Source organism: Miscanthus floridulus, chromosome 6, assembly GCF_019320115.1.
Source record: "Miscanthus floridulus cultivar M001 chromosome 6, ASM1932011v1, whole genome shotgun sequence".
NCBI lineage: Eukaryota > Viridiplantae > Streptophyta > Magnoliopsida > Poales > Poaceae > Miscanthus > Miscanthus floridulus.
The window spans coordinates 134,380,242-134,407,998 of record NC_089585.1 but is presented as its reverse complement, the minus strand read 5'-3'; the positions used below and the strand labels follow the sequence as shown (position 1 = coordinate 134,407,998).

At 41.0% G+C, this 27,757-nt stretch overlaps 2 protein-coding genes and 1 pseudogene across 5 annotated transcripts; all 3 read left to right on the top strand.

Annotated features, from left to right (window-relative positions):
* Window positions 1-91: 91 nt before the first annotated feature.
* Window positions 92-1,994, top strand: LOC136459730 (uncharacterized). Its single transcript, XM_066459572.1, has 5 exons — window positions 92-455; window positions 536-664; window positions 893-1,189; window positions 1,282-1,353; window positions 1,854-1,994. The coding sequence occupies exons 1-3, from the start codon at window positions 294-296 to the stop codon at window positions 956-958; spliced, it is 357 nt and encodes a 118-aa protein (XP_066315669.1). The 5' UTR covers window positions 92-293; the 3' UTR covers window positions 959-1,189; window positions 1,282-1,353; window positions 1,854-1,994.
* A 9,686-nt stretch (window positions 1,995-11,680) lies between these two features.
* On the top strand, window positions 11,681-17,688 carry LOC136461290 (uncharacterized; annotated as a pseudogene).
* A 4,168-nt stretch (window positions 17,689-21,856) lies between these two features.
* On the top strand, window positions 21,857-27,146 carry LOC136459729 (uncharacterized). Of its 4 annotated transcripts, XR_010760266.1 has the most exons (9): window positions 21,858-22,078; window positions 23,361-23,465; window positions 24,079-24,326; window positions 24,422-24,632; window positions 24,762-25,130; window positions 25,211-25,339; window positions 25,568-25,863; window positions 25,956-26,027; window positions 26,527-26,589. XR_010760266.1 is itself a non-coding variant. In XM_066459569.1 (8 exons), the coding sequence occupies exons 3-8, from the start codon at window positions 24,079-24,081 to the stop codon at window positions 26,662-26,664; spliced, it is 1,167 nt and encodes a 388-aa protein (XP_066315666.1). In that variant the 5' UTR covers window positions 21,857-22,078; window positions 23,361-23,465; the 3' UTR covers window positions 26,665-27,146. The 4 variants fall into 4 exon arrangements, 3 of the variants coding, with proteins under 3 accessions (XP_066315666.1, XP_066315668.1, XP_066315667.1); XM_066459569.1 differs by lacking the exon at window positions 25,568-25,863 and having other exon boundaries at window positions 21,857-22,078; window positions 26,527-27,146; XM_066459571.1 differs by lacking the exons at window positions 21,858-22,078; window positions 25,568-25,863 and adding an exon at window positions 22,236-22,983 and having other exon boundaries at window positions 26,527-27,146.
* Window positions 27,147-27,757: the final 611 nt, after the last annotated feature.

The following is a 27,757-nucleotide window of genomic DNA, read 5'->3' as shown; positions in this document are numbered from 1 at the left end:
TTATTGTACGTGTAATTATTTGTGGTCATTCCTTGCATATGATGAATTGATTTTCTTTGCATTCCTACTTGTTCTTTTCCATGTAGCGCTTGTTTCAAGTCAAAACGGAGCATCAACAACACGCAGACCGTGTTTTGGAAACTTATCTCAGGAAAAAGGTCAAGGACATTTTGTACCAAGCTCGTGTGGATGCTGTCAAGGTGTACTACAAGGATGTACTGAAGCAGAACATAGATGACAAGTTGGCACGACCGATAGAGCTTACATATGAACAATACTTGAATGGCAGAGTAATGTGGTGCAAGCGTGCTGCATGGCCTTCTCTTTGTCGTTATTGGTGCTCAGAAGAGTTCCTCACAAAACAAAAGAGGGGGCAAGAATCTCGGTTATCGTCTGATGATATTGCTCAAAATCATGGTGGATCTAGACCATTTGGGGACACAAGGCAACTTTTGGTAGGCACAATTCTTCTCTTTATATAAGTTGCATACAAAACTCTCTTGAGAATGGTATGCATACTTATTCCTTATTGCAGGGTGAGAAATTTGGCCCTGGGAGTGCAACTGATATGAACACTTTCAAGGTCATGAAGTGTGGCATGAAAAATGTGGATGACACTGGCCGACCTGGTGCAATCAGCAGCCGCAAAGCACAAAAGATTGTGGTATGTATCTAACAAGCTGCTACTTGTAGGTTCTGACATAATGCTTCGTGTTCAATCTTGTTTGGTTATAGACATTAAAGTGGTCTATCTAGTAGAAAATGCAGGCATCATTAGAGTGCTCATCTTAAAATAGAATTTGGGTCTGTTGTATAAATGGCTTGATTTTAGACTAAATAGCAGCTTGCCAACTAGTCCTGAACATGGCTGATAATGTCTTTTCCTTTCTAGGATGAGTATACAGCAAAGTGCCAGGCTACTCATCCAGAAGGGCTGGAGCAACAAGAGTTGGATTGAAAAATTCTATATGATATGTCTGGTGGCTTGCGCCATGGTCGTGTAGCCATTGCAAATGGTGCTGTCAAATTGGCTGATGTGCGGGCTGCTGCCAAGAAAAAAAATCCTGCATCTTCAAATGTAGCATCATATCGACGCATGGCCAAAGATAATCGGAATTTACGTCATGCAAATAGGTGTTTACATGAGCGCCTTGACCAGATGGGGGAACTTAATAATGACTTAATACTGGTATGGATGTGAGTTTGTGTGTCTATTTATTGATTAAAGAAAGCACACTCATAGTAGTTTATTTTTGAACTACTATACTTGTTTGGATGTAGGATCTTTATCGCAAATTGGATCAGGAGGTTCCAGAAAATATGAAAAGGCGCCTTGCATATCTACAAGCAAATGTAAGTGCATTAACATGGTTGTGTACCTATGAAATCGGTATTAATTATGACAAAAAAAACCAAACTGGTCTAAACCATTTTAAGTAGACAACTGATATGCTTTGATGTCAGAATGACAAGCAGTGCAGCAGTGAGGAAGTGGCCTCATGTTGATGGTTAGTGTAGTTTCCAACTTTCCATCTTAGTTTTAACCTCATGGTAAGCTATACTTCTAGCTGTACTGAAACTTGCCACCTCTACTAAGGAATTTATAATTTAGTCCCACGAGAATCTAAAGGTTTGACATAGGTAGTAGATGATGAAATAGACAATTAGTTAATGTTTATCAGCCTAAACTCATGGAATGCCAATTCATTTTATTTCTGGTCAGGGCCACTATTCACTTGTATATGCTTCATGTATGGTGCTGGTGTAAAAGGAAATCATGAAGAAGACAATTAGTTAAATGTTTATCTGTCCTAAAATACAATTGATATTTACATGATATTATTATTTTGTAGCTGCCCACTAGTTCATCCCATGTTGGTGAGGACGACTTGGATGGAGAGGACATGGATGGAGAGAGTACATGGATGGAGAGGACGAAGAGGACATGGATGGGGGCTACATGGAAGGAGAGGACATGGAGGAGGACATGAATGAAGAGGACATGTATATGAGCAGTACACCATAAAAATTTCATGTCATTTGGAGCTACATAGAAAAAGATATAATTACCCCTATTTCTTTCATGATTAAAAGAGATAATAGTAACTCCATTTTTCATAATAGAACATGGCATAAGTTATATTTTTAATAAAAACTAGGCATTATCATGAACTCAACAAAATTGGAACCACATCATTTGAATCTATCAACAAGGAGATACATATTTTTGAATATATACACAAATCTGTTAAAAGAATAAAACAAAAACGAATTTGAATCCTAACTCTACTGCTGGGCCGGCCCGAATAGACTCAGCAGCCCATGACGCATGCGCTGGCGCGGCCCAGACACGACGTAGCCCAGGCTAGCTCCCGCCTCTGCTTCAGCAGCTGACAAAGGGGACCCGCGCGACAGCGACACAGGCAGGGGAGGGAAAGAAAGACGGCGGCGCAACTCGTCGCCGGTGACGTCTCCGACGAGTCCAGTGGTGCTACGGCGTTCACCTCACCCATGCGCATCTAATGGTGCCATCTATTGAAGCTATTGTTGCAGCTAAAGGGGGTGGCGATGGTCATGGCGGCGCACGGCCACGACATGGCCGGCTCCGGCGAGACAACGGCGTCACGGCCCTAATGGGTGACCCTACGAGCATCAGTGGCATTCATAGGACCTAGTGCAAGGGAGAGAAGGGATGGGAAGGTCGCGGTGGCAGTTGGCCGCATGGAGCACCAACTCCGGTGAGGTCCCGCCATGGCGGCGGTGGAAGAACTGGCGATTACGCCCGAACCCAGCCTCAATCGCCCCGGCTGAAAGGTGGAGGTGGTAGAGGAGATCACGGCAAAGCGAGGAGCAAGATGGCTGGTGCATTTTTGCAGTTGCGAGCGCGCAAGGCAATGGCGACGCTTGGTCGGAACTGGAGGAGCTGTGGCGGCTTCGGTGCTATGCGCGGTGAAGGCGAAAGAATGCAATGGAGCAGGCGAGTGCGTCGGGCAGGCGCTGGCCTTCATCTGGAGCTCGGACGCGCGACGTGGAGGCATCGACAGAGCATGCATGCCACGCGGCAAGCAGCTCCTGCGCCGGTCGGCCACGGCGAACTCTGTCCGTTTTCTGACAATTGCGATTCAGTGTTCAAAGACGAGACTGACAGCGTGACTTCAATGATCCGTAACTCCCAAACGGTGGCGATCTAGTTCATGGTATAGTTAACAAAATTGAAGACCTAAGTGAGTACTACAAGTTCTTCAATTGGAGCTCGAGTTGGTTCGGCCTGGTTAGGGAGATACAAGTCTCCAAACATTGGTACACGAAACTGTAACTCAACTTAAGGACTTAGAAAAATTCTAAGTATGAAATCAGCAGGGAAATTTGACTTGTGGGCCTTGTTTGACCATGTTCCACACATTTTCATGAATTGGTCATAAAACAACTTTTGTTCCTTGGTAAATTGGCTACAACTTTGGTAAAGAGTGCACAGCCATGCAAAGTCTCTAAGTTGGTCTTTTGAATCAGTCAAACAGTGGCACTCTGTAGGCCATTCTAAGTCAAACCTCCACTTAAGGGAAATTTAGTCATTTTGATCTACATGAACAATGTCCCAACAATTACCCTAAGTGTAGTTAAGGTGTATTAGACCATGATCAACCACTTTACACAATTGTTATACCAATTTCTAATGATCACATGTGATGAAGCATAAAACAATCAATTCACTCAATTGTTGCAATTCCATGTTTCACATGTTTCATTACTTTTGTTGCAAGCTTAACTTGCCACATTCCTACCATGTTGCCATGTTTCAAGGTATGAGAAACTCATGTTGCATTCACATGTTGCACTACTACCATTCATAAGCAATCAAGTATGAAACAAACAGAATTTGCGAATGTTGCATATGTATGTTTCAGTGACAATGGCATGGTGACATGGATGATGCATATGTTTATGAAATGAAATGCACTTTTGTAGAAGCCAAACACCTAGGGTGTTACAGAGATGGTTAGAATTGATAAATGATTATAACTTGGAAGTCCATTATCACCCAGGAAAGGCCAATGTTATAGCTGATGCTTTGAGCCGAAAGTCACATCAGGTTGGGGAAACACCCTTGTCTCTCAACCATGCAGAGGTATTGGCTCATATTGCATTGACCTCAGAATTGCTGGAGCAGATTATTCTTGAGCAAAAGGAGGACCTCGAAGAGATTCCTCACATCAAGAAGTTGATGGCTGAAGGGTGTGGTCCTCACTTTAGTGTGGATGAGCATGGAGTAGTGAGATGCAAGGATAGACTGGTGGTTCCATCCAATGAGGAGCTAAAAAGGAAGATTTTGAATGAAGCCCATCATTCAAAGCTGTCTATCCATCCGGGCAGCAACAAAATGTATCATGATCTATGCCACTTGTACTGGTGGTCCAACATGAAGCAGGACATCACCTGGCATGTTATAGAGTGCGACACTTGTGGAAGAGTTAAGGCAGATCATATGCGTACTCTGGGATATTTGTAGCCCTTGCCTATCCCTATTTGGAAATGGGAGGATATTTCCATGGATTTCATTGTGGGTTTACCCCACACACCCACGAGCTTTGATTCTATTTGGGTCATTGTGGACCGTCTCATAAAGTCTGCTTATTTTATCCTGGTGGACAGTAGATATACAACCAAGAAGTATGTTGAGATATATTTTGATCAGATTGTGACCCTACATGGAGTTCCCCTTACTATCATCTCTAATAGAGGGTCAGTCTTTGTCTCTCGTTTCTAGGAGCAACTACAGCACTGTCTAGGTACTCATCTTCTTAGAAGCTCAGCATAGCACCCACAAACTGATGGTCAAACTAAAAGGGTGAATCAGGTGCTCGAGGATATGTTGAGGGCTTATGCCATTTCTTTTCCTAAGAAGTGGGATAAGTGCTTGAAGTTAGCTGAATTTTCATATAATAACAGCTACCAAGAGAGCATCCGCATGGCACCATTTGAAGCTCTATACGGGCAGAAGTGTAGAATGCCACTAAACTGGGTTGAAGTGGGAGACCATGGGTACTTTGGGCCTGAATTCATAAAAGAGGCTCGAGAGAATGTAAGCATTATTCGAAGCCACTTGAAGGCAGCTCAGAGCCGACAAAAGGCTTATACATACAAGAGAAGAAGGCCTTTGGAGTTTGCAGCTAGGGATTATGTGTATCTCAAGGTATCTCCTATGAGGGGTGCATCGGTTTGGTGTCCATGGCAAGCTAGCCCCTCGGTATGTGGGTCTATACAAGGTTCTGGAGCAGTGCGGTCCAGTTGCTTATCGTCTCTAGCTGCCTGATATTTTATCTACAGTACATAATGTGTTTCACGTCTCACAATTGAAGAAATGTCTGCGGGTTTCTGAAGAAGCCGTACAAATTGAAGGGCTTCCCCTCCAGCCTAATTTGTCTTATGTTGAGCATCGTATCAAAATCCTGGACGAGAAAGAAAGAGTGACGAGGAACAGTGTGGTAAAGCTCTACAAAGTGCAATGGCAAAACCACACAGAGGATGAGGCCACATGGGAACAAGAGAGTTGCCTATTGAAGCATTACCCTCACCTCCTCTCTAGTTGTGATAGTTAGTTGCTGCGTTGAAATGTATTTCCTACCTTCTTCTCACACTTGGCACATGAAATCTCGGGTCGAGATTTTGTTTTAGGGGGGGTAGATTTGTAACCCCCTCGGTGTTATGCCTTAATCAAAACACTAAACCATATCATGAGCATCATGTTTATATATTATTGCATGTGGTAAATGAGAAATTAAATTTTATTGCACTAATTCTCAAATTGAGCTCTAATTTATTCCTTGTCCAAGTATTCTTCCATAGCCCAAATCACTTTCATTCATCCTAATCCAACTCTAGCTCTTATTATTCTTCTCCTCCTTAATTTTCCATGCACGCACTCGGCACTCGCAATCCCGTGAAACACGCTAAGGTACATTCTTTGGCAAAGACATAGTGCTTTTACTTTGTCATGTCAAGCAAGTCAAGTTAGCAGCGCCTGACCGACCGGCACCAGCATTGCACACGCTACACATTAATCTCACACACAAGCTCGGCCCGCTGAGCACTCCGTTTGCTCGCTGCTCAGTTGCTTTGCAAATGAAGGTTAGACACATTTTCCACATGGCAGCACTGCAGCAGCGTAGAAAATACTATTCACTGCAGGAAATACCATCCATCGTGGAAAACACTGTTCATATAGTAACAGCTAACAAGAGGAAATACTGTTCACCACGGGAAAACACTGTTTACTACAGAACACTGTTCATCCACAGCAACACGTCGTGCACAGGCAGTGTTTTTTACCTTTAAGCAAGCTAGTTAGCCACTAACTTTACGACGCGTCGCTGTCGCGCCTTCGTGTCTCCTGCCTTTAAAAGGATACGCCGAGCCACCGAGCCATTTCGCTCCGCTGCTCACTTGCTTCTCTCAAATCAAGTTTCTCTATTCTTGCCCATGAAAGCTGCGTCTATCAATTTCTCTCGAGCTGCAATAATCAGCTGAGGTAGCTAGTCTACAATTGATCTTCTCATTCTCTAATATTTCCTTGACCTGTGGTCTCCTCCCCCATTAATTCCTTGACCTGTATGAATGAACCAGCACCCCGCCGCTAAGCACGTTTAGCTCAAAGCACACTCCAGTCCAGATGTGCTCGTTAAGTCCAAAGACCACTCAAAGTCCATCATTGAATTAATTCCCTCATGACCAAAGACCCACTCCAAGTCCATCACGTGAAATCCAATTCACATGACCAGCTAGCCAAATGCTAGCTCCACCTCTAGCCCCGTGTCTCCGACATATAAAGGACACGCCAAGCCCGCTGAGCCGTCCCACTCTGTCGCTCACCATCCGACTCTCTAGAGCTCATTTGAATTTATTTATTTATTATGAAATAAATTTTGTTAGATTCCTAAATTCATGATCTATCTGTTAGTGTAATTAGTTCATATGGTTCTGTGATGTTTTAGGGTTACTTATTAATTCTAGGTTGCTTGTTATTATTACGGTTATTTAGAGAATGAATTTTTGCGATGCATTGGTAGAAGTGCTAGCCCTAAAATTCTTTTACAGTAGGTTTATTGTATTATTATGTGCTCACAGTAATTTTTGTGGCCTTAGAATAGGTTGATAAATATGGTAGCTAGTGCATCTTGTTTTATCATATATATAATAAATTGATATTAACAATAAGGATGCCTTTAGTTGCTAAGATAATACATGAAATGTTTCATACCTATTTAGTGGGAATAATAGGTAACTTTGCGTATTAGTCATTAGAGTTAGCTTAGTAGGTGTATTCTTATTTTAAGAGTTGTTGTTGCCGTATTACTAAGCGTTGCATCATTATTTCATGCATGTAGATAACGAGTTGGTAGAGTTCATGACTGCGGCGAGCAGGAGTACGATGAAGTCGTCAAAGAGTACAAGGAGGAGATCCTCGTGCAGGAGGACGTCCTAGAGCCATTAGTTACTAACTTTGCTGACACCGCGCTTGCCTAAGGCAAGCCCCGGTGCATAACCCTTACTTTGAATAATAACTGGATATATATCTATGGTGTGCATTTACGTTACAGGCATTTTATGGAAACTACATGCATAAATATATCTACCCATGAGCCCTACTAGTACAGGTCGAGTAGCTGCTGTGCTTAGGATATCGGTAGCGTGAGTAACCTGCCGTTACTCACAAATAGGTGATAAACATGATCACTCATGATAAAATGGAGGAAAGGAAAATGGTGACCGGGCAGGGATATGGTTGGGTTTTGGTGGGTGTAAAGGGTTGTGTTCTGCGGCCAACAGGGCATAGCTCGGTTACACTTTTTCCCTGTCTATGTCAATTAAGGACCAGTCATTGCACATGGCTCTAGGTAAGTCATAGATCTATTGTCCCGAGCATATACTTGGGTATGGGTGCAGGGAAGGCTTGTTGCTCTCTTGTCGTGAATCCGGCTCTTTTCGGACCGACTGATTGGAGGCGGAGATGGTGGAGGTCCATGCACCACACTGAGTCCGGGACTCAGGAGTGGGGGCTTGGAGTCCAAGTTTGGACGGGGACCTGGACACCCAGGATAGGAGAGTGATGGGTTGGTCCTGCTTGTGCCTGGGGTACAAGCAGGGCATGTGACTTCGGGGCACCCAGCTGGGAACATTGATTCATGAATCGCTGGGAAATCTGGTATGGCTTGTCTGCGGTTTAGCGCCATAGTAAGAACTAAAAGTTGAAAGGAGAAGAAATGAAACTAATTGCTCAACTATTGCTTGAAAGTAGAACATGTGCTTATATAGACTGGCTAGATGATAACTTAATACGGTTGATAATAATAAATAAATGAGGACTCACTATTAGTATTGTTTTCTGCTAAAAGAAACCAACAAACCATAAAGCTTATCATATTCCTTGGAGTCGGGAAATTATTCCCACTAGTCGGATAAGTCTTGCGAGTATATTGTGTACTCAGGGTTTATTTACCCCTATTGTAGGTGATGCATGAGAAGTACCTATGTGTGGAGGATTCTTCTGGCGGGCTCAGACGAATCCTCGTTCTTATCGCTAGATGTTTATTTTAAATTCCGTTGTTTATCATTCCACACTCTGATATTTGGTATTGTAATAATGTACTTTTAAGAAACTCTGATGTATGAAATAGACAAGTATTGTAACTCGTTCTCATTATTGTATCCTTGGGAAAAATGTGGATCTTTTGGGTTCTCCCTTGGGGTGTGCTCGACGGATACCGCCCGCTGTAGCTTGCTTTCGGGGTGCTTAGTGTCTGGTGGAAGACGAGCATCTCCATAAGCATGTTATTTCGGGCGGTTCTGCCACATCTAAGGCCCTGTCTATTCCTCCCAGATATATACTCACTACTGGAAAGTTAAAATTCCCTGTCGGTAGAAACGTAACCGACAAAAAAATTAACTTTATCTTGTCAGGTAGAGAAAAACGACAGGAAAATTAGAAAACCGACAGAAAAATTGTAAATATCCTGTCGAATTCTATCACTGACAGAAAAATTTGTAAATATCCTGTCGGTATTTTTGGTACACACAGGAAAAATTATATATTTTCTGTCGGGTACAAATTTTTTCTGTCGGTATTTTTCTAACACACAGGAAAATTATGAGAAAAAAATCAACGCGCCAAAATTTGCCGCCAGTCCGAACATCCGGCGCCAAGCGAAAACCCAAAAGGAAGTCGGGGACTACAACCAAATTAAAACCAGGTCCACCATCTGGCCGGATGGCTCTTTATCCAAGTGGTGACTCGTGAGTAAATTACCAACTAATTCGTACTGTTAGCTTCCATTTTTAGTTATTTGTAAAAGCATCTGTCATTTATGTACAGGCAATTTGGTTATGTCAACTACAACCGCAAGCCCCCTTACAGATACACTACTCAGCTTGGTGTCATTCTCAATAGAGTACCCAGGTATGCTTCAAGAAAAGGATGAGGATGGTGTACTGATCAGGGAGCGGCCAGCTCTAGACTGGCCTGATTATTTTCTGGGTAGTGTGAATAAAGAAGGTATGACAAATGGGGAACATGTACTCTATGAATTTTGGGTAAGAGGCATGTTTTTTGTTAGTTAGGTTCATTTTCATGTGTCACAACTATGTTGGACTTCATTCTACTGTTAATACATTGTAGATAAGAACTTGAATTTCTTAACCAGTCTTCACAATTCATGTTTCTTTTGTCATATAAACGTAGAGAGCATATTTCCATTTCATATTGTTAACTTAAATTTCTTAGCCAGTAAACACGAATTGTATCTTTTTATATTAAGGATGGTTGATATCCTTTCCGTTGCCTGCTGAACATTGTTGAAATAATAAATTGACATGTTAAGTTGAGTTTCCCTCTAGTTTGCTTGTATAAGTTGAAAGCCTTTGCTTAGTTGAAGTGATTTCTAGACCCTACTGGGTGCTGGCTACCGCAACTATTTTAATGCCGTTTCCTGGTACACATGCAACTGTTGTTCCAAGTTAACGAAGAAGATCAAGCAGAGGCGGATCGTGTTCTTGACAACTATTTGAAGAAAAAGGTTAGGGACATCATGTATCAAGCCGTGTGGATTGTGTAAAGGCATACTATAGAAAAGGGGTGAAAGTTTAGATGATACACTAGCCTGCACAATTGAGCTTGAATATGAACAATACAAGGTGGGCAGGCTGGACTGGTTCAATGATGCTGTGTGGCCCATTCTATGACACTATTGGTGCTTAGAGGAGTTCAAGATAAAACAAAAGATAGGACATGAATGCCGCTTTTGTTTTGATGATATTGCTAAAAACCATGGAGGGTCTAGACCATTTATAGAGACAACAAGTTTTGGTATGTTATGTGTATTTGCATACAAATGTAAACATGTCTATTTTGATGCTGCTCATTAACTATTTGTATTTGTAGGCACATAGGTTTGGACAACATAAGGGAACCCTTATTAATGCATTTGCTGCGATGAAATCTGGCATGAAAAATGTGGATAACAGTGGTAATTGTGGTCCAATCAACAGCAACAAAGCAAAACAACGCACGGTATGTAAATCCAAGTCTGGCTATAAAAACATACATTAATCATTTAGTTTTTACAAAATTTTAGTTCTTGTAATCCAACCATGATAGCCTAAAATGGATACATGACTAGTGATTTCTGTTGAGCTTCTCCTGATCTTGGTTATGAAATGTCACTGAAGCCTTGGGTTCTAGCCGAGGACCAAACCACTTATGTGTGTAAAAAGGTGTTGTACCTGATATCTACCAAGTTTGTATCATGTTTGTCTCTTCATGTAACATGAAAGCATGCCACTTTTAAATATTTGGCTGTTCTATAGTCTCACTATCAACAATGCTTGAAGTGTTTATTTGTTTGTCATGGTTATTGCTACTAGTTATAGACTTCAATTTTGTTCACTTTTTATGATCAAGATGGCTTATGGTTGTGTGCTTGCATTCAGTAAGACAAGATTACTAGAATTAGAATGTCAGTAAGACATTATGGCTGCTGCTCATAAGCTTCTTCAAGGATCTCCCTATCCCGTGGAAATGTGCGAGTAGCTGTGGCTGCAACCTATTTTCTGTTGACTGCAATTTTTCTAACCTTCGAACTCTAATATGTAAATAGTATATCAACAATGACAGATTAGTAATATAGAGGTTACATCTTATTTTGTGCTACCTTCTAATTTGCATAGAGAGTCTAGGTAAGTTATTTTTAGGATGTAATTTGCTGAAAATGGTCTAGACCTTGAAACAAGAGTGATTAAAATACTAGCAGTGTTTTCACTCCATTCTTGGCTTGATATATATCAAATTAAAGGACAATTAAATTTCTTGTTTTTAGATTAAGCTAGTACCCTGGTAGCATCACAACATGATTACTTGGAATTGCTTGTAGGGGGGCAGACCCAGTGCCGGAGGCTCCCATATGAGTGGGGTCTGGGGAAGGGAAAAACCGAGGCAAGCCTCCCCCCCGTAAAATCTATGGAGAGGTTGCTTCGAACCTGTGACCTGGTGACTCAGTGAGAGCTCTCACCACTGCACCAGGCCTGCCCTTCTTGGAATTGCTTGTAGGATGACTATATAGCAGGGGTTAAGAGGGTTACATAGGAGCATGAAGAACATGAAGACACTGGGGAGCATGAAGAGCATGAGGACATGGAAGAGGTAGAACAAGGGCAAGGGCAAGGGCCAGAACATGAGCAAGAGTTGATGCAAAGGTGTTGTATGACGTGTCGGGTGGTTTGTTCACCCATGGGCACTTTGCTATAGGATATGGCGTTGTTAGGGCAGCTGATGTCAGAGCTACTACGAAGGAGAATAATGTGAGTCAATCAAATCCAGTTTCAATGAAGTGTTGGCCCAACAAAATGCAGAACTACGACGAGAAAATGCAAGACTACATAAAGAGAAGGATAGTGCGATGCAGCAAGGCAAAGTTGCTATAGATCTGACAATGGTATGTATGTGTGTTGATAGTTTTTTTTTCTACTGGCAAACCATTTTTCAAAATCTAAAATATTTAATGTCTTCACTATAGGCACTTGGTCGACGCTTAGGACCAGGACAGAAAATTCTAGAGGCATCCTCGCAACTTGTAGCAACAGCAGTAGCTACAGCAGCGCAAGCAATTGTGAGTACAGCTAGCCTAACTTATTGTCTTTTCTATAAAATGCATGGCAGTTTTTCTCTAGTTTACCTAGCTGGCTGATTAGCTTCCCCCAATTTTTTGCATTTGGGCAACTATATGACTATAATTTTGATGTGGTATTCAAAATGGCAACATGCAGTCCACCAGTGAGGAAATGGCCTCATCTTGATTCTTGCGTAGCTACTGGACTTAAATTGAATTAATTAAGTACTAATTGTAAGGTAGATATTTGCATTGGTTCAGTTCTCATGGACCGGGACTCGGTTAACATCACTCCAGATTTCTCCTCTCAACTGATTTTTGAACCAATGTTGTTATCATGCACTTGTACTTACTGCTTAATTTTCATATATATGATTCCCTGAAAATAGGTAGCACTGTTCTATTCTCACATGACTTGATATCAGCACATATTTTTCTAATATTGTTGAGTGGCATTGATGACAAATGGGAATTATATGATTTTTTTCCTTATGAATGAATAAATATTAAATGAAATAATAAGATTAGCATTTTTTTGAAGATGTTTTCTGTGAGACTGTAATATTGCTTGGTGATAAATTTTGTGAGCATTATTTGAAATTAGTGATTTGTTCTGAGTGTATGCTTTGATAGATCTATGGTACAACTACAAGTACACCTTGGGATGGACAATTAGTGGTACATTTTTGTTTATGTATGGCTAATTGGTAGTACATGCTGAAGGCAAATAATCTCTTTGCTTCCATCTGGAATGTGTTTACCTACTAGCTGTTGTTAGCATCTGGAAGATTACTACTACTACCTGTAGCAATCTAACTAATATTTCTCTTCATATATGTATAGGCCACTGGTTCTTCTCATGTTGGCTCGGAATGGACCAATGATGACAGACAATTGGTGGTGCATTTTTGTTTATGTATGGCTCATTGGTATCACATGCTGAAGGCAAATAATCTCTTTGCTTCCATCTGGAATGTGTTTACCTACTGGCTGTTGTTAGCATCTGGAAGATTACTACTAATACCTGTAGCAATCTAACTATTATTTCTCTTCATATATGTATTAGGCACCACCACAAGGGCAAAGGATTTTTGTGGCGAAAATTTTCATCACAAAAGCATATTTTTTCGTCACAAATCAGCCTTTGTGGCGACTTTGTAAATCGTCACTAGTCGCCACAGATACTCGCCTCACAAATATTCTAGTGATGATTTTACGTTCCCCACAAATGACCACACTCATTAGTGACGAATTGTTGTGCCACTAGTAAAGTGGCCATTTGTGGCCCCATTCGTTATCACAAAAACATATGTATTAGTGGCAAAAAATATGCCACTTATAATGTTTTTAGTGGCGAGAATAGTTGACACTATTATACAGCATTTATGGCAATTTGATTGCCACCGTTACCATTGTAAAAGTGATGAATTATATCATCACTAGAGACTATATAATAGTGACAGAAGTTTCGCCATTATACAAGTTTACTGTGTCAATATTTGTTCTTACTATTAAATTGTAGTTGTGTTTAATAGTTTCTCACAATATGTTTGGGAAAAAGTGGTGACTTATTAACTCATCCTCACATGCAAATTACGGTGGTAAAACAGCTCACTGGATGTACATTATAGCAATATGATTCTCCCAAATCTACACTAAAAAAATTTATTTCAATAATTCAATTTCGGTAATCAAGCAGTACACAAAATTGAGAACACTACATGAATAGTTTGTTTTTCGACTAAGAACTAATGCGAAGTGCTCCACTATTGGCACGGGCGTAGAAGAAATCTTTTCATGATGTGTCCAGCAGCTTCATGTATTTTGGTCTGCAAAACATGAAACAACAAAGTAATTAAAAACCCATATACTACACAACAGGCAAAAACATTCATCTGGATGAATTGTAATAAGTCTGAGCACGAATTAGCAACATGATAGTGTAACATGTAAATGTTCTCAGAATTGCTGCTGTTCAAAAAAAAAATCTGCAGACATGCTGTTTCAAAAACGTTGCTGCTGTAGAGATAAGACAATAACCAATGAAAGAGTGATACAGAATTCTACTACCATATTCTTTTCATACAAAAGCACACCACTTTCGCCTAATCCTAGTTCAAAAGGTAGGATACAAATTGACATAGACGTGAAACCTAAAGATGCCATCAGAAAGGGAAGTCACATATTCATACCATTATTTATTCCCCCGTTGAAAACTTGGAATAGACCATGTCCCATCAACCTTTTGATATGTAGCCCTCCAAACTTTCATAGCAGCAGGCCATTCACTAGTTTCAAGTCTCGCTACAATGGAATAAAAAAGCATATAATCACCGATTCAGAATAATATGTAGCAGATTTTTTCCACACCAAATCGTAAGCAACAATATGAGGCTGCAAAAGCTTTCTTAATTCCTTTGATGCAACATGCTATAATACATCAGATTTTTTATGTAGAAATATTTAGTGGTCCTGAATCTATAAGGCAAACATGTACCAGAGGCCAATTGGTCCCTTGGATCAATGGATAAAGCAGAGGCAATCTCATCAAATTCTCTATCCATTTCAACAATTCATCGAGGCACCCGTGAAGCCATTTTCCCTGTGAAAGAGCAATAAAATTAAAGGAGCAAAACAGCAATGGAATTAATGTATATTTTACCAAAAGGAACAATCTGATAAAAAATAATTGAAAAACGGAATATGAAGGGTCAAAACAATGTGACCAAAACTTTTTTGAGAAATATAAAGGTTGGAGTGAGCCGGAGGCATGGATGCCCATTGGTTGGTGTCTAGCACAAACACGGCATGGATGTGATGCATATTCACAGATCGAAAATCAGAATATCACTATGGAGATAGAGGTACCGTATCTTCGTGCGGTGCGGAGATGGCGATGGCGGCGGCAGGCGGTGGCCGCGACGAACTCGATCGGAGGCCGCGATGATGGATCAACTGGATTGTGGATGTGCTTCATCGGCATCATGGATCCGTAGGGCAGCTAGCCACCGCAGGCATCCCGCGTGCGCCATGGCGATACATGGCTTTGGCAGCCGCTTTGACCCAGAACCAGGAGTAAATCTTGGGCAACTATAATAGAAACATGATGGCCGGATGGAGGAATACTTGGCAATAAAAAAGGAAATACTAGTAGTACATGCATTCACCGATTATTTGGAGGGAAAGGTGAATGGATATTTGGAGGGAACAATTTTCACCAATTATAAGGAGGAAAAGGGTACGCTAGGTGTGAAAAAAAAAGATAAACAAGGCCCATAGTATTTCTACTAGAAATTATAATGCGAAAAAAGATAAACAAGACCCATAATATTTCTACTAGAAATTAAAATTTTTAATACCAATATTATTTTAATGTGTGTTCATTGAACTAACATTTTTGCTATTTTTTTAGATAATGAATAAAATTTGACTACAGACCTCTTCAAATAACATGCATCACTTGAAAATGAGTTCTATATCTCTGAAAGGTCCTTCGATGGTATTTTCCAAAAACAAGGTTCTTCCAATGCTATATAACTAATTTTCCCCTCTAAAAATATTACTCCTACAAAGTCTAACTAACTACACATATTGAGTTTATCATTATAGACAATACAACAAATAAAAAGACATTCATGGGAGGCCAAGAATTGAGTGTAGCTCATATATATGTATAGAGTGGTCAGGCAAAGATATTCAATATATGTGAACTCAGTGTAGCTCATCAGTTTAGGTTCTTATGGTGTAACTTGGCCACCCTCGTTAGTCATCGATGTAGTGAATCATTTAGATGAGTGTGCATGTAAGCATCTTCCAGCCCTCCTTGGCTCCGCCGCTAACAATACCTACACAATATCAATATTTTTGTCAGATACAAATATGGATTCGAATGTTCTTGAATGTGAATACAAAATGAATGGCTCGGATTCAAATTCGCATTTAGAAATTTACTTGGCTTAGTTAATATCATGTGCCTACCTTTTTGCACGTACTTTTGAAAGAACAATATCATTAAACAAGTCAGGACTAAAGTATGAGTATATAAAATTGTCACTTGCAAATAAATTGTTAAACTAATAATTAAATATATAAAAATCATAAATAATTGATTATTTAAATCATATATTAAATATTTATAAAATAATATAGAATACATAATTGTATTACTAAAGATCAAGCCAAATATCAACATTTGAACCACATATTGGCTAATATTTTTTACAAATAACTCACTCATATTCGATGACTAATGTGCTTTACATCTTAATCAAATACAAAATCGGGTCCTTAATAAATAACCAAGCTCCTTGCCATGTATTCATCGGCATTAATGTTCACCATAAAAATGGAAAGAAAAAGAAAATAGAACAAGAATCTCCTACTTTTTCGCACCCAGATAACGCAGTCCAGACATCAGAACTCAATAATCCGTGACTACCGCTTAAACTCTAGACAACCCCTACGGCCGCCGATCCGTTGCTTCTTGCCTCAGAGCACACGTGCACATCCGGACGGGAGCAAAGCTGACGCGCTCGTGTTCAACACCTTTACGGACAGGTGATACTTTTAATATATGGTCAAATTTCCTAGATAAATTACTCGTAGAAGAAGCAAAGACTGTAGAAGGCTATATATTGTGTCTTCAAGAATCGAAGAAGAAAGAGGTATAACTGTGGACTAACACGTGGGACCATCTTAGATAGGCTTTATGTGGTATGTGTGTTTATTGAATAAGATTAGAGGATAGCTGTATTAATAAGGGGCTGATGCATGGCGACTATTTTAACTAAGCTAGCAAGTCATAACTATGATTTGCCATAGTATTTTATTTGAGCACTAATTGTGTGTCCGGTGGCTGTAGAAGATTTTTACCACCGATAAATACTAGCAGTAGTGAGAAAAATTATTTAGCCACGGATAACGTGTTAAATATTTTTTTTGAACTTGATAACTTGTTAAATATTAACAAAACTATGTTTCATCACTCAAATTTGCCACTAAAGATGGATCCTATGACAAAATAATATTTTCACTAATAACTGACATAAGAGTGATGAAAATAGTTTTTTTCACAAATAGTATGGCAACGAGTGGCAAATTTAAATTTCGCCACAATAGTTTCTCACTAATTGTGTGTCCTGTGACGATAATTGTTTCTGCCACTAATAAATGTCCTATCAGTGAGGTAAATTTTTTTGCCACAGATATCTTATTAAATAGTGGCAAAACAATGTTTCACCACTAGATTCGCCACTAAAGATGCTTTTTGTGGCGAATTAAAATTTTGTCACTAATAACTAACATAATAGTGATAAAACTTGTTTTGTCACAAATAGTATGGACATTAGTGGCAAGGATAAATTTTGCCACATCATTTTATCACTAATGCTCAGTCTTCCTGTAGTGCACTGGTTCTTCTCATGTTGGCTCGGAATCGACCAATGATGACAATGCCACATATGGCCATGATGAAGACAATCTCAATGCTGCTTACAGAGCTGCATTGGAAACATCGAACAAAAACCATGCATGAAGGTGGGAGTCATCACAAACAGATATTGCCATTTTGTGCTTGTAGGAGAAGTTGTTGGTAGTTGCCACTTCTAACCTTTAGATAGTAAAGGTGCAGCCAACAAGTTGATGCCAGTTTTTTGGGAAAGACAATCAACCAGTTGATGCTTTTGCGAAATTATTATTTATGTAGCTATGGATGCAAGACCTATGGACATCTTATTTCTGTAGCTGTGGATGCAAGACCTATGGGCATCTTAATTTGTGGCTAATGATGCCAACTAAGGGCATAATGATGCCAACTAAGGGCATCTAGTCTATATGTATGGCATGTGGATGATGACAAATTGATGCAATATATTTGTGTTCTAGTTGAAAAAATTATAGAATCAGATGTCATGTTTGTGCATGTACTATTATCATGAATATTGTATGAAATTGTGAATAAATGAGGTTCTTTTGAGGTCTGATGACTGCAATGACAGGAAAAATCTAAATTAATATTTCCTGTCGGTTTGTTGTAATTATACTGTCAGGAGAGAGTAGACAAGGAAAATCTATATTTTCTGTCGGACTGTTGTCGATGGGAAAGAAACCATATTTCATGTCGGTGTACCGACAGGAAAATTAGTTTTCTATTTTTCTTGTCGTTTTTTGCATTTTTCTGTCGGTTTCATAATGAAAGGAAATTTTCCATTTCCAGTAGTGACTGAAAAAGAGATAAAAAAATCTTCACGGAGTCCAGACAGGTAGGATTCTGGAAGAGATATGAATTATCTTGAGGTCAGATTTTCAAAATCCCACAATCCCTCAACCCCTTGATACTTTGGGATACTTCTGATCCCCATAAGCCAGAAGACAAATCTGCCCCATAAAGCTTTCACAACCGACAAGAAAAATGGCATACCGACAGGAAAAAATAAAAATCGACAGAAAAATGTTGATTTACTGTCGCTTTAACCCTGTCGGAATTTTCCTGTCGGTGTACCAACAGGAAAATTAGTTTTCTATTTTTCTTGTCGGTTTCATAACGACAGGAAATTTTCCGTTTCTAGTAGTGACTGAAAAAGAGATAAAAAATCTTCACGGAGTCTAGACAGGTAGGATTCTGGAAGAGACACAGTAGTGTGAAAGCTTTATGGAGGAGATTCTCATGCAGGAGGAGGTTTCGGAGCCACCGACGACTGACTCAGCTGACACCGCGCCTGCTCAAGGCAAGCCCCGGTGCATAACCCCTTATTTTTGACAATCACTGTATATATATGTTATGTGTATTTACGTTACAGGAATCTTATGAAAACCACCTGCATAGATATAACTATCATATGAGTCCTACAAGTACAGGTTTGAGTAGCTGCTATGCTTAGGTTATTGGTAGCGTGAGTAACCAGCTGTTACTCACAATAGGTGATTATTATAATTACTCTCATGATAAAAATGATGAAAGTAAAATGGAGATCGGGCAGGGATATGGTATGTGTTATGGTGGGTGTGACGAGTTGTGTCCCGCGGCCACAGGGCTTAGCTTGGTTACACTGTTTTCCCTGCCCATGTCGATTGAGGACCGTACGTTGTTGTGGATGGTAGTCAGGTCACGGACTTATTATCCTGAGCACATACTTGCTTATGTGAGCGAAAAGGCTCGTTATGCTCTTGTTATGGGTTCTGGCTCTTTCTGGACCAACTGGTTGGAGGCGGGAAAAGCTAGAGGTCTAAGCACCATATTGAGACCGGGTCTCAAGTGTGAGGGCTTGGATTTCAAGTTTCGATGGGGACCTAGACCCTGTGATAGGAGTGGAATGGGTTGGTCTTGTTTGTGCCTGGGGCACAAATGGGCGTGTATTTCGAGGTACCCAGCTGGGATATATTGGTTCATGAATCGCCGTTTCTATGAGATGGTATGACTTGACTATGGTCTAGCAACGTATTAAGAACTAGAATATGAAAGATGGTAAAATGGTTTTCATTGCTCATCCCTTGCTTGAAGGTAGTATAGGTGCATACCTAGAATGGTTAGCTAATGAAGTAATCATGACTGCTAATTAAACTTGATCTTAAGGACGTACTTCTAGTAATGCTTTTTGCAAACAAAAAGAAAACAACAAACCCATATTGCCTATCATATCTTTGGAGTCGAGAAACTATTCCCACTAGTCGGATAAGTCTTACGAGTACATTATGTACTCAAGGTTTATTTTACCCTGTTGCATGTGCAGTTTGAGGAGTAGCTCTTGTGTGGAGGATTCTTCTAGTGGGCACAGACGGATCCTTGTATCGTTTCCGCTAGATGTTTATTTTTATTTCGCTGTTTAATTATCGCACTCTGAACCCTGGTATTGTAATAAATAATTTCCAAGACTCTATGTTGTATGAAATGGACTAAGTATTGTAAGCTCCTACTCATTATTGGATTCTAGATGTAAAATGTGGACTGTTTTGAGTTCTTCCGTAGGGTGTGCTCGACGGAACTGTCCGATGTAGCTAACTTTCGGGGTGCTTAATGTCTAGTGGAAGACGAGCGCCTCCGAAAGCGTGTTATTTTGGGTTGTTCTGCCACAGGTACGGCTCAGGTGCGCATGGCGAGTAGGGGCTCGAGGCGAGTCTAGCGGTGCAGCCAATTTGGCCTGAGGTGGTCAGATGGGAGCTGCACTCGGTGATCGGTGGACTCGGCCTTATCGGCACGGTGGTGGGAAAAAGCTCCAAAATTGAAGCTCGGTCGGGCACCATTTATGGCGGGGTGGGGAATGGTCGGCTAGACAGCTTGATGGCGGCGCTAGAGACACAACGAAATGACCCGAGGTGACCTCTCCCTGCCGTATTTACTTTTGTGGCTCAGTAGGCCATGGTGGGAGAGAGAAGAGGGGGGAACTAGAGCTTGACGCGACGAATCAGCTCGAGATGATCTCTCCCTGATGGATTTAATGGTGCGGCCTAGCTAGCCATGGAAGCAGAGAGAGAGAGATAGGTGGGGCTCAGCTCGACCTCATCTTGGCGGGATGTGGCCGACGCGACCAGGGCTACACGCGTGCTGACGCTACGGACAACATACACGTGTCTTCGACCGAGCACTGCCTGCGTGGTCGCAGTGCCATAAATGACAAGGCGACGGCGCGGGCAGCAGGGGAGGGGGAAGCCCTCATGTGCACAGTAAGGAGACGAGCAATAGCACAGCGTAGTACCAGCAGCAGTGGCATCGCAGCAGAGCGGCACGGACAGTGGAGCAGCGGTGGGGCGTCCCACAGCGCTGCGCGGCAAGCGGCGACTAGGGCACAGGGCCCGCGTGTGGCAGCAGCACCGCACGGCTAGGGCAGGCGGCCAACCATGGACGTCCTTGCCCAGCCATGGCCAAGCCAGGAGCAGGCCCGGTAGACATGGCCTCAGCAACACGAGCGATGCGGAGCTACGAAAGAGGCGGTGATCATAGCCCCCGACCAAACAGCCCGAGGCCGTTCACGTGAACGAATTTTAAAGCATCAACCACGACTAAACCAACTCGATTGAGTCACACCCACCTACACCATACCAAAGAGGGTACATTGGACTACCATTAGGAGCAATAACACACTACTGGAAACTAAATTATCCCTGTGTGCTACGTATTTTTTTTTGACGGGCACAGAAATACTCACAGGAAAAAATTATTTAACCTGTCGGTTTCATGTGCACACAGAAAAATTCGATTTAACCTGTCGGGTTTTATATAACACACAGAAAAATCCGGCTCACAGAAAAACTAAATTAATATTCTTGTGTGCTTTGTATTTTTTCTGTCGGATCGCACACAGGCTAATTGGCGTGTCCTTTTGGCGCGGCAAAAGCTAGCTGCCCGAGCGCTTTGGCGCCCAAAAGTTTCGTTGGCACACCTTTTGGCGCGAGTTTTGGCGCCACGCTCTCTGGAAACAAAAAAAAAGTAAAAAAAACCATCTACCTTATCCTCCCGACCTCTCCTCTCCCCCCCCCCCCACACGCGCAAGGCTTCTCGTAAAAAAACCGAGGCCACCGCCGCCCCCTTCTCAGGCACCGCCACCGCCGCCCCCTTCTCAGCCACCGCCGCCACACCTTCTCAGCCACCGTCGCGCCCCAGCCCCTTCTCAGCTGCCGCCGCCCCAGCCCCTTCTCAACCGCCGTCGCCGCTGCCCACAGCTGCCGTCGCCTGCAGATGGAGTCGGAGGCCCCACGCTGGCGCCTTCTCCATCCTCCGCGCGATGGCTTCTACGACCGGTAGATGCGGAGCGCCGCCCACCTCCCCCTCCTGACCTCTCCACGACTCAGTAACCAGCGGGCGCCCTGCATCTCCTCCGTCGAGCCTGACCCCTCCCTGTCCCTTGAAGATCCATCTTGCTGGGGAGGACAAAATTGACAGTTGAGACAACCTCAATCCAAGCTGTGAAAGCATTTGCTAGATCTGCCAGGTAGTAGATCTTTTTTTTTTTGTTTCATTCATAGAACACATGATACTGCAGGGAGTAAATAAGTGGTTCTTGAACCAAAGGGATAGCAATGGTTTGGAAGGGCAGAAGGAGCAGTGGTGCCATCTCGGGGTTTGTTTCATTGATAGATTAGGGGGTTTGTTTCATTCATACAGTGGGCTCATTTTATGTCTGTTGCTTTGCTCCAGATTGACATAATATGTGTTTCTGTTCTTTGGAAGTATGTTGAGCAGCAAATTGAAGGCATCTAACAAATGCATACTAATTTGACATACAGCTAAATAGTTATTAGAATTGGTGCTTAACTGTTGTCTTTATTAAGACTAGTTTTCTATTCTTTTTTCAAGTTAAGCAATCTCTGTACATACAAATTAAAATCGAATTTTATTCTGACATGTAGCTCAATCTGCATAACTACACCTGAGAAACATTATTCTGACCTGTCTGTTTAAGCTAAATGATTTAATCGTCATTTCATCCTGAAGAGGTGTTTACCATCATTCTTTACGAGGTGCTGTTCTCTCAGTAATGGAACTGCAAATCATGCAGTTCGCTTCTTTCTTTCTTTTTGGGTCCCCTTTTGGTTGTGGTTGTGCACGTGTCAGTCTGACTTTGAGAGGAATTCTTGTGGGGGCAAAGGCAAATGCTAGCATAATTACTTTGAAAAAACAACATGGACTGGCATAAAGAAACAGTAAAGAAACCGGTACAGGATATGGTGGCTGTCGCCCCATTTCAAAGGCGTTTGCGTCGCCTAGCGGCAGCTGCTGGCTACACGGTTGACGTCGCCAGCAGGAAGTCAGGAACAAGACGACGGTGTATCTTTGTGGCAGTGCCCGGCAGGCCACGGGCGTGCCTTCTCCAGCACGCTGCACTGCTGTGCAGAGGTTTTATTCCAAACAAAACTTGGCACGACTCCTTTCTTTCCTCAGAGAACCTAAGAATGGACAACTATGTCCTGCACTTAACAATTTTTAGATAACAGCATACAACAAAGCTTTGAGGGCCTGTCCTGAGCTACAGACACATATGGCTTAGTTACAGAGTCCACACAGCAAGGGCGACTCAAACGAAAAACAGGCCAATCTTAGAAATAAAGGATTTTGTTAATACTGATAAGTGTTACTTTACTTTTTTCTCAATAACATTTCAGTTGTTTCTATGATATGGTTAATGTACTCACTTTAGAATTGCCTTTATATTGTATAGGCTGTTCTTCAGTACAACTTATGCATAGTGCACTATTTCTCTTTGTTTGACACAGGTTCAAATAATCTTCTGTAATTTGTGTACTAGTCAAAAAATACTTCTTCATCAGTCATCCCAACAGCACATAGCAAATTGGTGTGAATTGGTTTTCTGGTTAAAGGTAAAGTTCTTATTTTGTTGTGTCTATAAATGTGCTCTGCTATGTTGTGATGCTCATTATCTTTTATTAGACACTGCTGTTATCTTGTGATTGCCATCGGTTATCATTAGTGAATTTGATTGGTATGCTTTTATTACAAGCTGCTGCTATATATCTTGTGATTGCCACCAGTGTACATTTATTAATTTGGTTGGTATACACGTCTTTTGTTACGGAATGATAGATATGTTGTATGCCTATATGCATGGTCTAAATTAACAATTAAAATTTTATATTTGCATTACAGAGATAGTTCAAATGTCACGCTCGTGGATGTATAATGGTTGGCAACATGGTCAACTTCCCTCTAATGAATGGGTTGACGAAACCACTAAATTGCAATGTTTGCTGTAGTATTTTTGTGAATTGTACTCTCTATTTTGTGAACTTTGTGTTCTCCATGCCTAGGATCTAATGTATTCAACCTTTATTAATGTATATGCTATTGCGTGTGTACTGTGTACTTCGCTACATTCAAGTCATGGCTCCAAACTTTATTAATTATATTGTACAGAATGTTATATTTGTAATTTAAAGTTGCATGATAAATCTCACTTGTAATTTTCCATTGCAGATGGTGAGCAGCATTCGCCACAGTCGTAACAGTCGTGGAAAAGGGAGTGCTTCTCGTGTTTCAAACTCAAGTGATGGTGACTCTCAAAGACCAAGGTCTGTTGATCCTCCTTCTCAAAGCCTTGATGCTACTGAACCTATCCGTTCTGTACAGTCAGCTAAGCAAAGAGGGAGAAAGCAGGGGTGTCTAACAAAGTTAAAAATGCCGGTGCGTGGTCGCAAGGTTGACCTTGAACCACTTGCTGAATCGTGAGTACACAATCATCTCTACATTTTGTCTCCCAACTTTTCAACCCTTTTACTAACCATTGTTTACATGTCTTACATCATTTACTGGTGAACAGGCAATTTACTTATGTTGGTTATCGTGGTTATAAGTACAGTACTCAAGTTGGGGTTATTCTTAAGAGAGAATACCCAGGCCTAGTAGATGACAAGGATCAAAATGGTGTAGTTCTTAACACCTGCCCAGCACTGGAGTGGGCTGATTATTTCCTAACACCAAAGGATAAAAATAGACAAACTGTAGGAGATCGTGTACTTTCTGAATTTTGGGTAAGTAACATGAATTTTGACACCTCTACCATAACTACTATGTTTATTGTACGTGTAATTATTTGTGGTCATTCCTTGCATATGATGAATTGACTTTCTTTGCATTCCTACTTGTTCTTTTCCATGTAGCGTTTGTTTCAAGTCAAAACAGAGCATCAACAACACGCAGACCGTGTTTTGGAAACTTATCTCAGGAAAAAGGTCAAGGACATTTTGTACCAAGCTCGTGTGGATGCTGTCAAGGTGTACTACAAGGATGTACTGAAGCAGAACATAGATGACAAGTTGGCACGACCGATAGAGCTTACATATGAACAATACTTGAATGGCAGAGTAATGTGGTGCAAGCGTGCTGCATGGCCTTCTCTTTGTCGTTGTTGGTGCTCAGAAGAGTTCCTCACAAAACAAAAGAGGGGGCAAGAATCTCGGTTATCTTCTGATGATATTGCTCAAAATCATGGTGGATCTAGACCATTTGGGGACACAAGGCAACTTTTGGTAGGCACAATTCTTCTCTTTATATAAGTTGCATACAAAACTCTCTTGAGAATGGTATGCATACTTATTCCTTATTGCAGGGTGAGAAATTTGGCCCTGGGAGTGCAACTGATATGAACACTTTCAAGGTCATGAAGTGTGGAATGAAAAATGTGGATGACACTGGCCGACCTGGTGCAATCAGCAGCCGCAAAGCACAAAAGATTGTGGTATGTATCTAACAAGCTGCTACTTGTAGGTTCTGACATAATGCTTCGTGTTCAATCTTGTTTGGTTATAGACATTAAAGTGGTCTATCTAGTAGAAAATGCAGGCATCATTAGAGTGCTCATCTTAAAATAGAATTTGGGTCTGTTGTATAAATGGCTTGATTTTAGACTAAATAGCAGCTTGCCAACTAGTCCTGAACATGGCTGATAATGTCTTTTCCTTTCTAGGATGAGTATACAGCAAAGTGCCAGGCTACTCATCCAGAAGGGCTGGAGCAACAAGAGTTGGATTGAAAAATTCTATATGATATGTCTGGTGGCTTGCGCCATGGTCGTGTAGCCATTGCAAATGGTGCTGTCAAATTGGCTGATGTGCGGGCTGCTGCCAAGAAAAAAATCCTGCATCTTCAAATGTAGCATCATATCGACGCATGGCCAAAGATAATCGGAATTTACGTCATGCAAATAGGTGTTTACATGAGCGCCTTGACCAGATGGGGGAACTTAATAATGACTTAATACTGGTATGGATGTGAGTTTGTGTGTCTATTTATTGATTAAAGAAAGCACACTCATAGTAGTTTATTTTTGAACTACTATACTTGTTTGGATGTAGGATCTTTATCGCAAATTGGATCAGGAGGTTCCAGAAAATATGAAAAGGCGCCTTGCATATCTACAAGCAAATGTAAGTGCATTAACATGGTTGTGTACCTATGAAATCGGTATTAATTATGACAAAAAAACCAAACTGGTCTAAACCATTTTAAGTAGACAACTGATATGCTTTGATGTCAGAATGACAAGCAGTGCAGCAGTGAGGAAGTGGCCTCATGTTGATGGTTACTGTAGTTTCCAACTTTCCATCTTAGTTTTAACCTCATGGTAAGCTATACTTCTAGCTGTACTGAAACTTGCCACCTCTACTAAGGAATTTATAATTTAGTCCCACGAGAATCTAAAGGTTTGACATAGGTAGTAGATGATGAAATAGACAATTAGTTAATGTTTATCAGCCTGAACTCATGGAATGCCAATTCATTTTATTTCTGGTCAGGGCCACTATTCACTTGTATATGCTTCATGTATGGTGCTGGTGTAAAAGGAAATCATGAAGAAGACAATTAGTTAAATGTTTATCTGTCCTAAAATACAATTGATATTTACATGATATTATTATTTTGTAGCTGCCCACTAGTTCATCCCATGTTGGTGAGGACGACTTGGATGGAGAGGACATGGATGGAGAGAGTACATGGATGGAGAGGACGAAGAGGACATGGATGGGGGCTACATGGAAGGAGAGGACATGGAGGAGGACATGAATGAAGAGGACATGTATGAAGAGGACGGAGGGGACGAAGAGGATGAAGAGGACAGGGATGAAGAGGACATTGATTATAACAATGGGGACAACAATGCTGGATCAAACCTCGATGACTTCTGTGATTTGGGTTATATATGGTAAGGTTGCTATTGGCACAAATAGCACATGGGTTGTCAAAGTGACTTTTGCCCATTGAACAACATAAGCTGGTGGTTGTCTTTTGTCTTTTGCACATGTATGGCCGTGCACGATTAACTTAGTAGTAATTGAATGTTAGATGGACTTGGCTAAAACTAGGATGTGGTGGTAGGTGACATGGATGTACATGTATAAATTAGGAGCAGCATATGGTACTAGTAGTAGAATTTTAGATGTAATTTGTGAGGGCAGAACCTTTCGTATGTTGGCCTGTGTTGAATGCTTTGTAAGCTCTTATGGAACTTCTAATATATATGCTCGATTGTTGTGCTGTGCATATAATTTGTTGTTTGGTGCATTTGGAATGTAATTGTGACATTTTCCTATCATCTACTAATTAATTTGGTGGTGACTTGAGAAAAAAAGCGATTTCTTTGAGTGGAAACCATCAGGAAAATTAGGTTGAGGTGACAGAAATATTGTATTTCATTGATGGAAAACTGACAGAAAATAGCTTCGTGACCCACAGAAATATCTTTATTTCCCTGAGAGTTGACTCACAGAAAAAATTATGAAACCGACAAAGAAATTGGCAATATCCCTGACAGTAAACTCACAAAAAAGTTTGAATATCCTTGAGAGTAAGCCTACAGAAAAATTAATTAACCTGACAACGAACTAAACCAACTGACGATACATTGTTTTGTCAGGCATCCGTCAAAGAAATACCGTCAGGGAAATATTTCTGTCGGGAAGCTCACAGGTAAATTTAATTTCCCTATCATCCTATCCTTGACGGGATATGCCTGTCGGGCGCTCGACAGAATTAATTTTCCTGACGGTTTTTCACCTTTCCTTGACGGTTTTTTTGGCACACAGGAAAAATGTCGTTTCCAGTAGTGACATAGCACTGGCCTTTCTACGTTTTTCAAAATTAATTCGCCAACATGGCA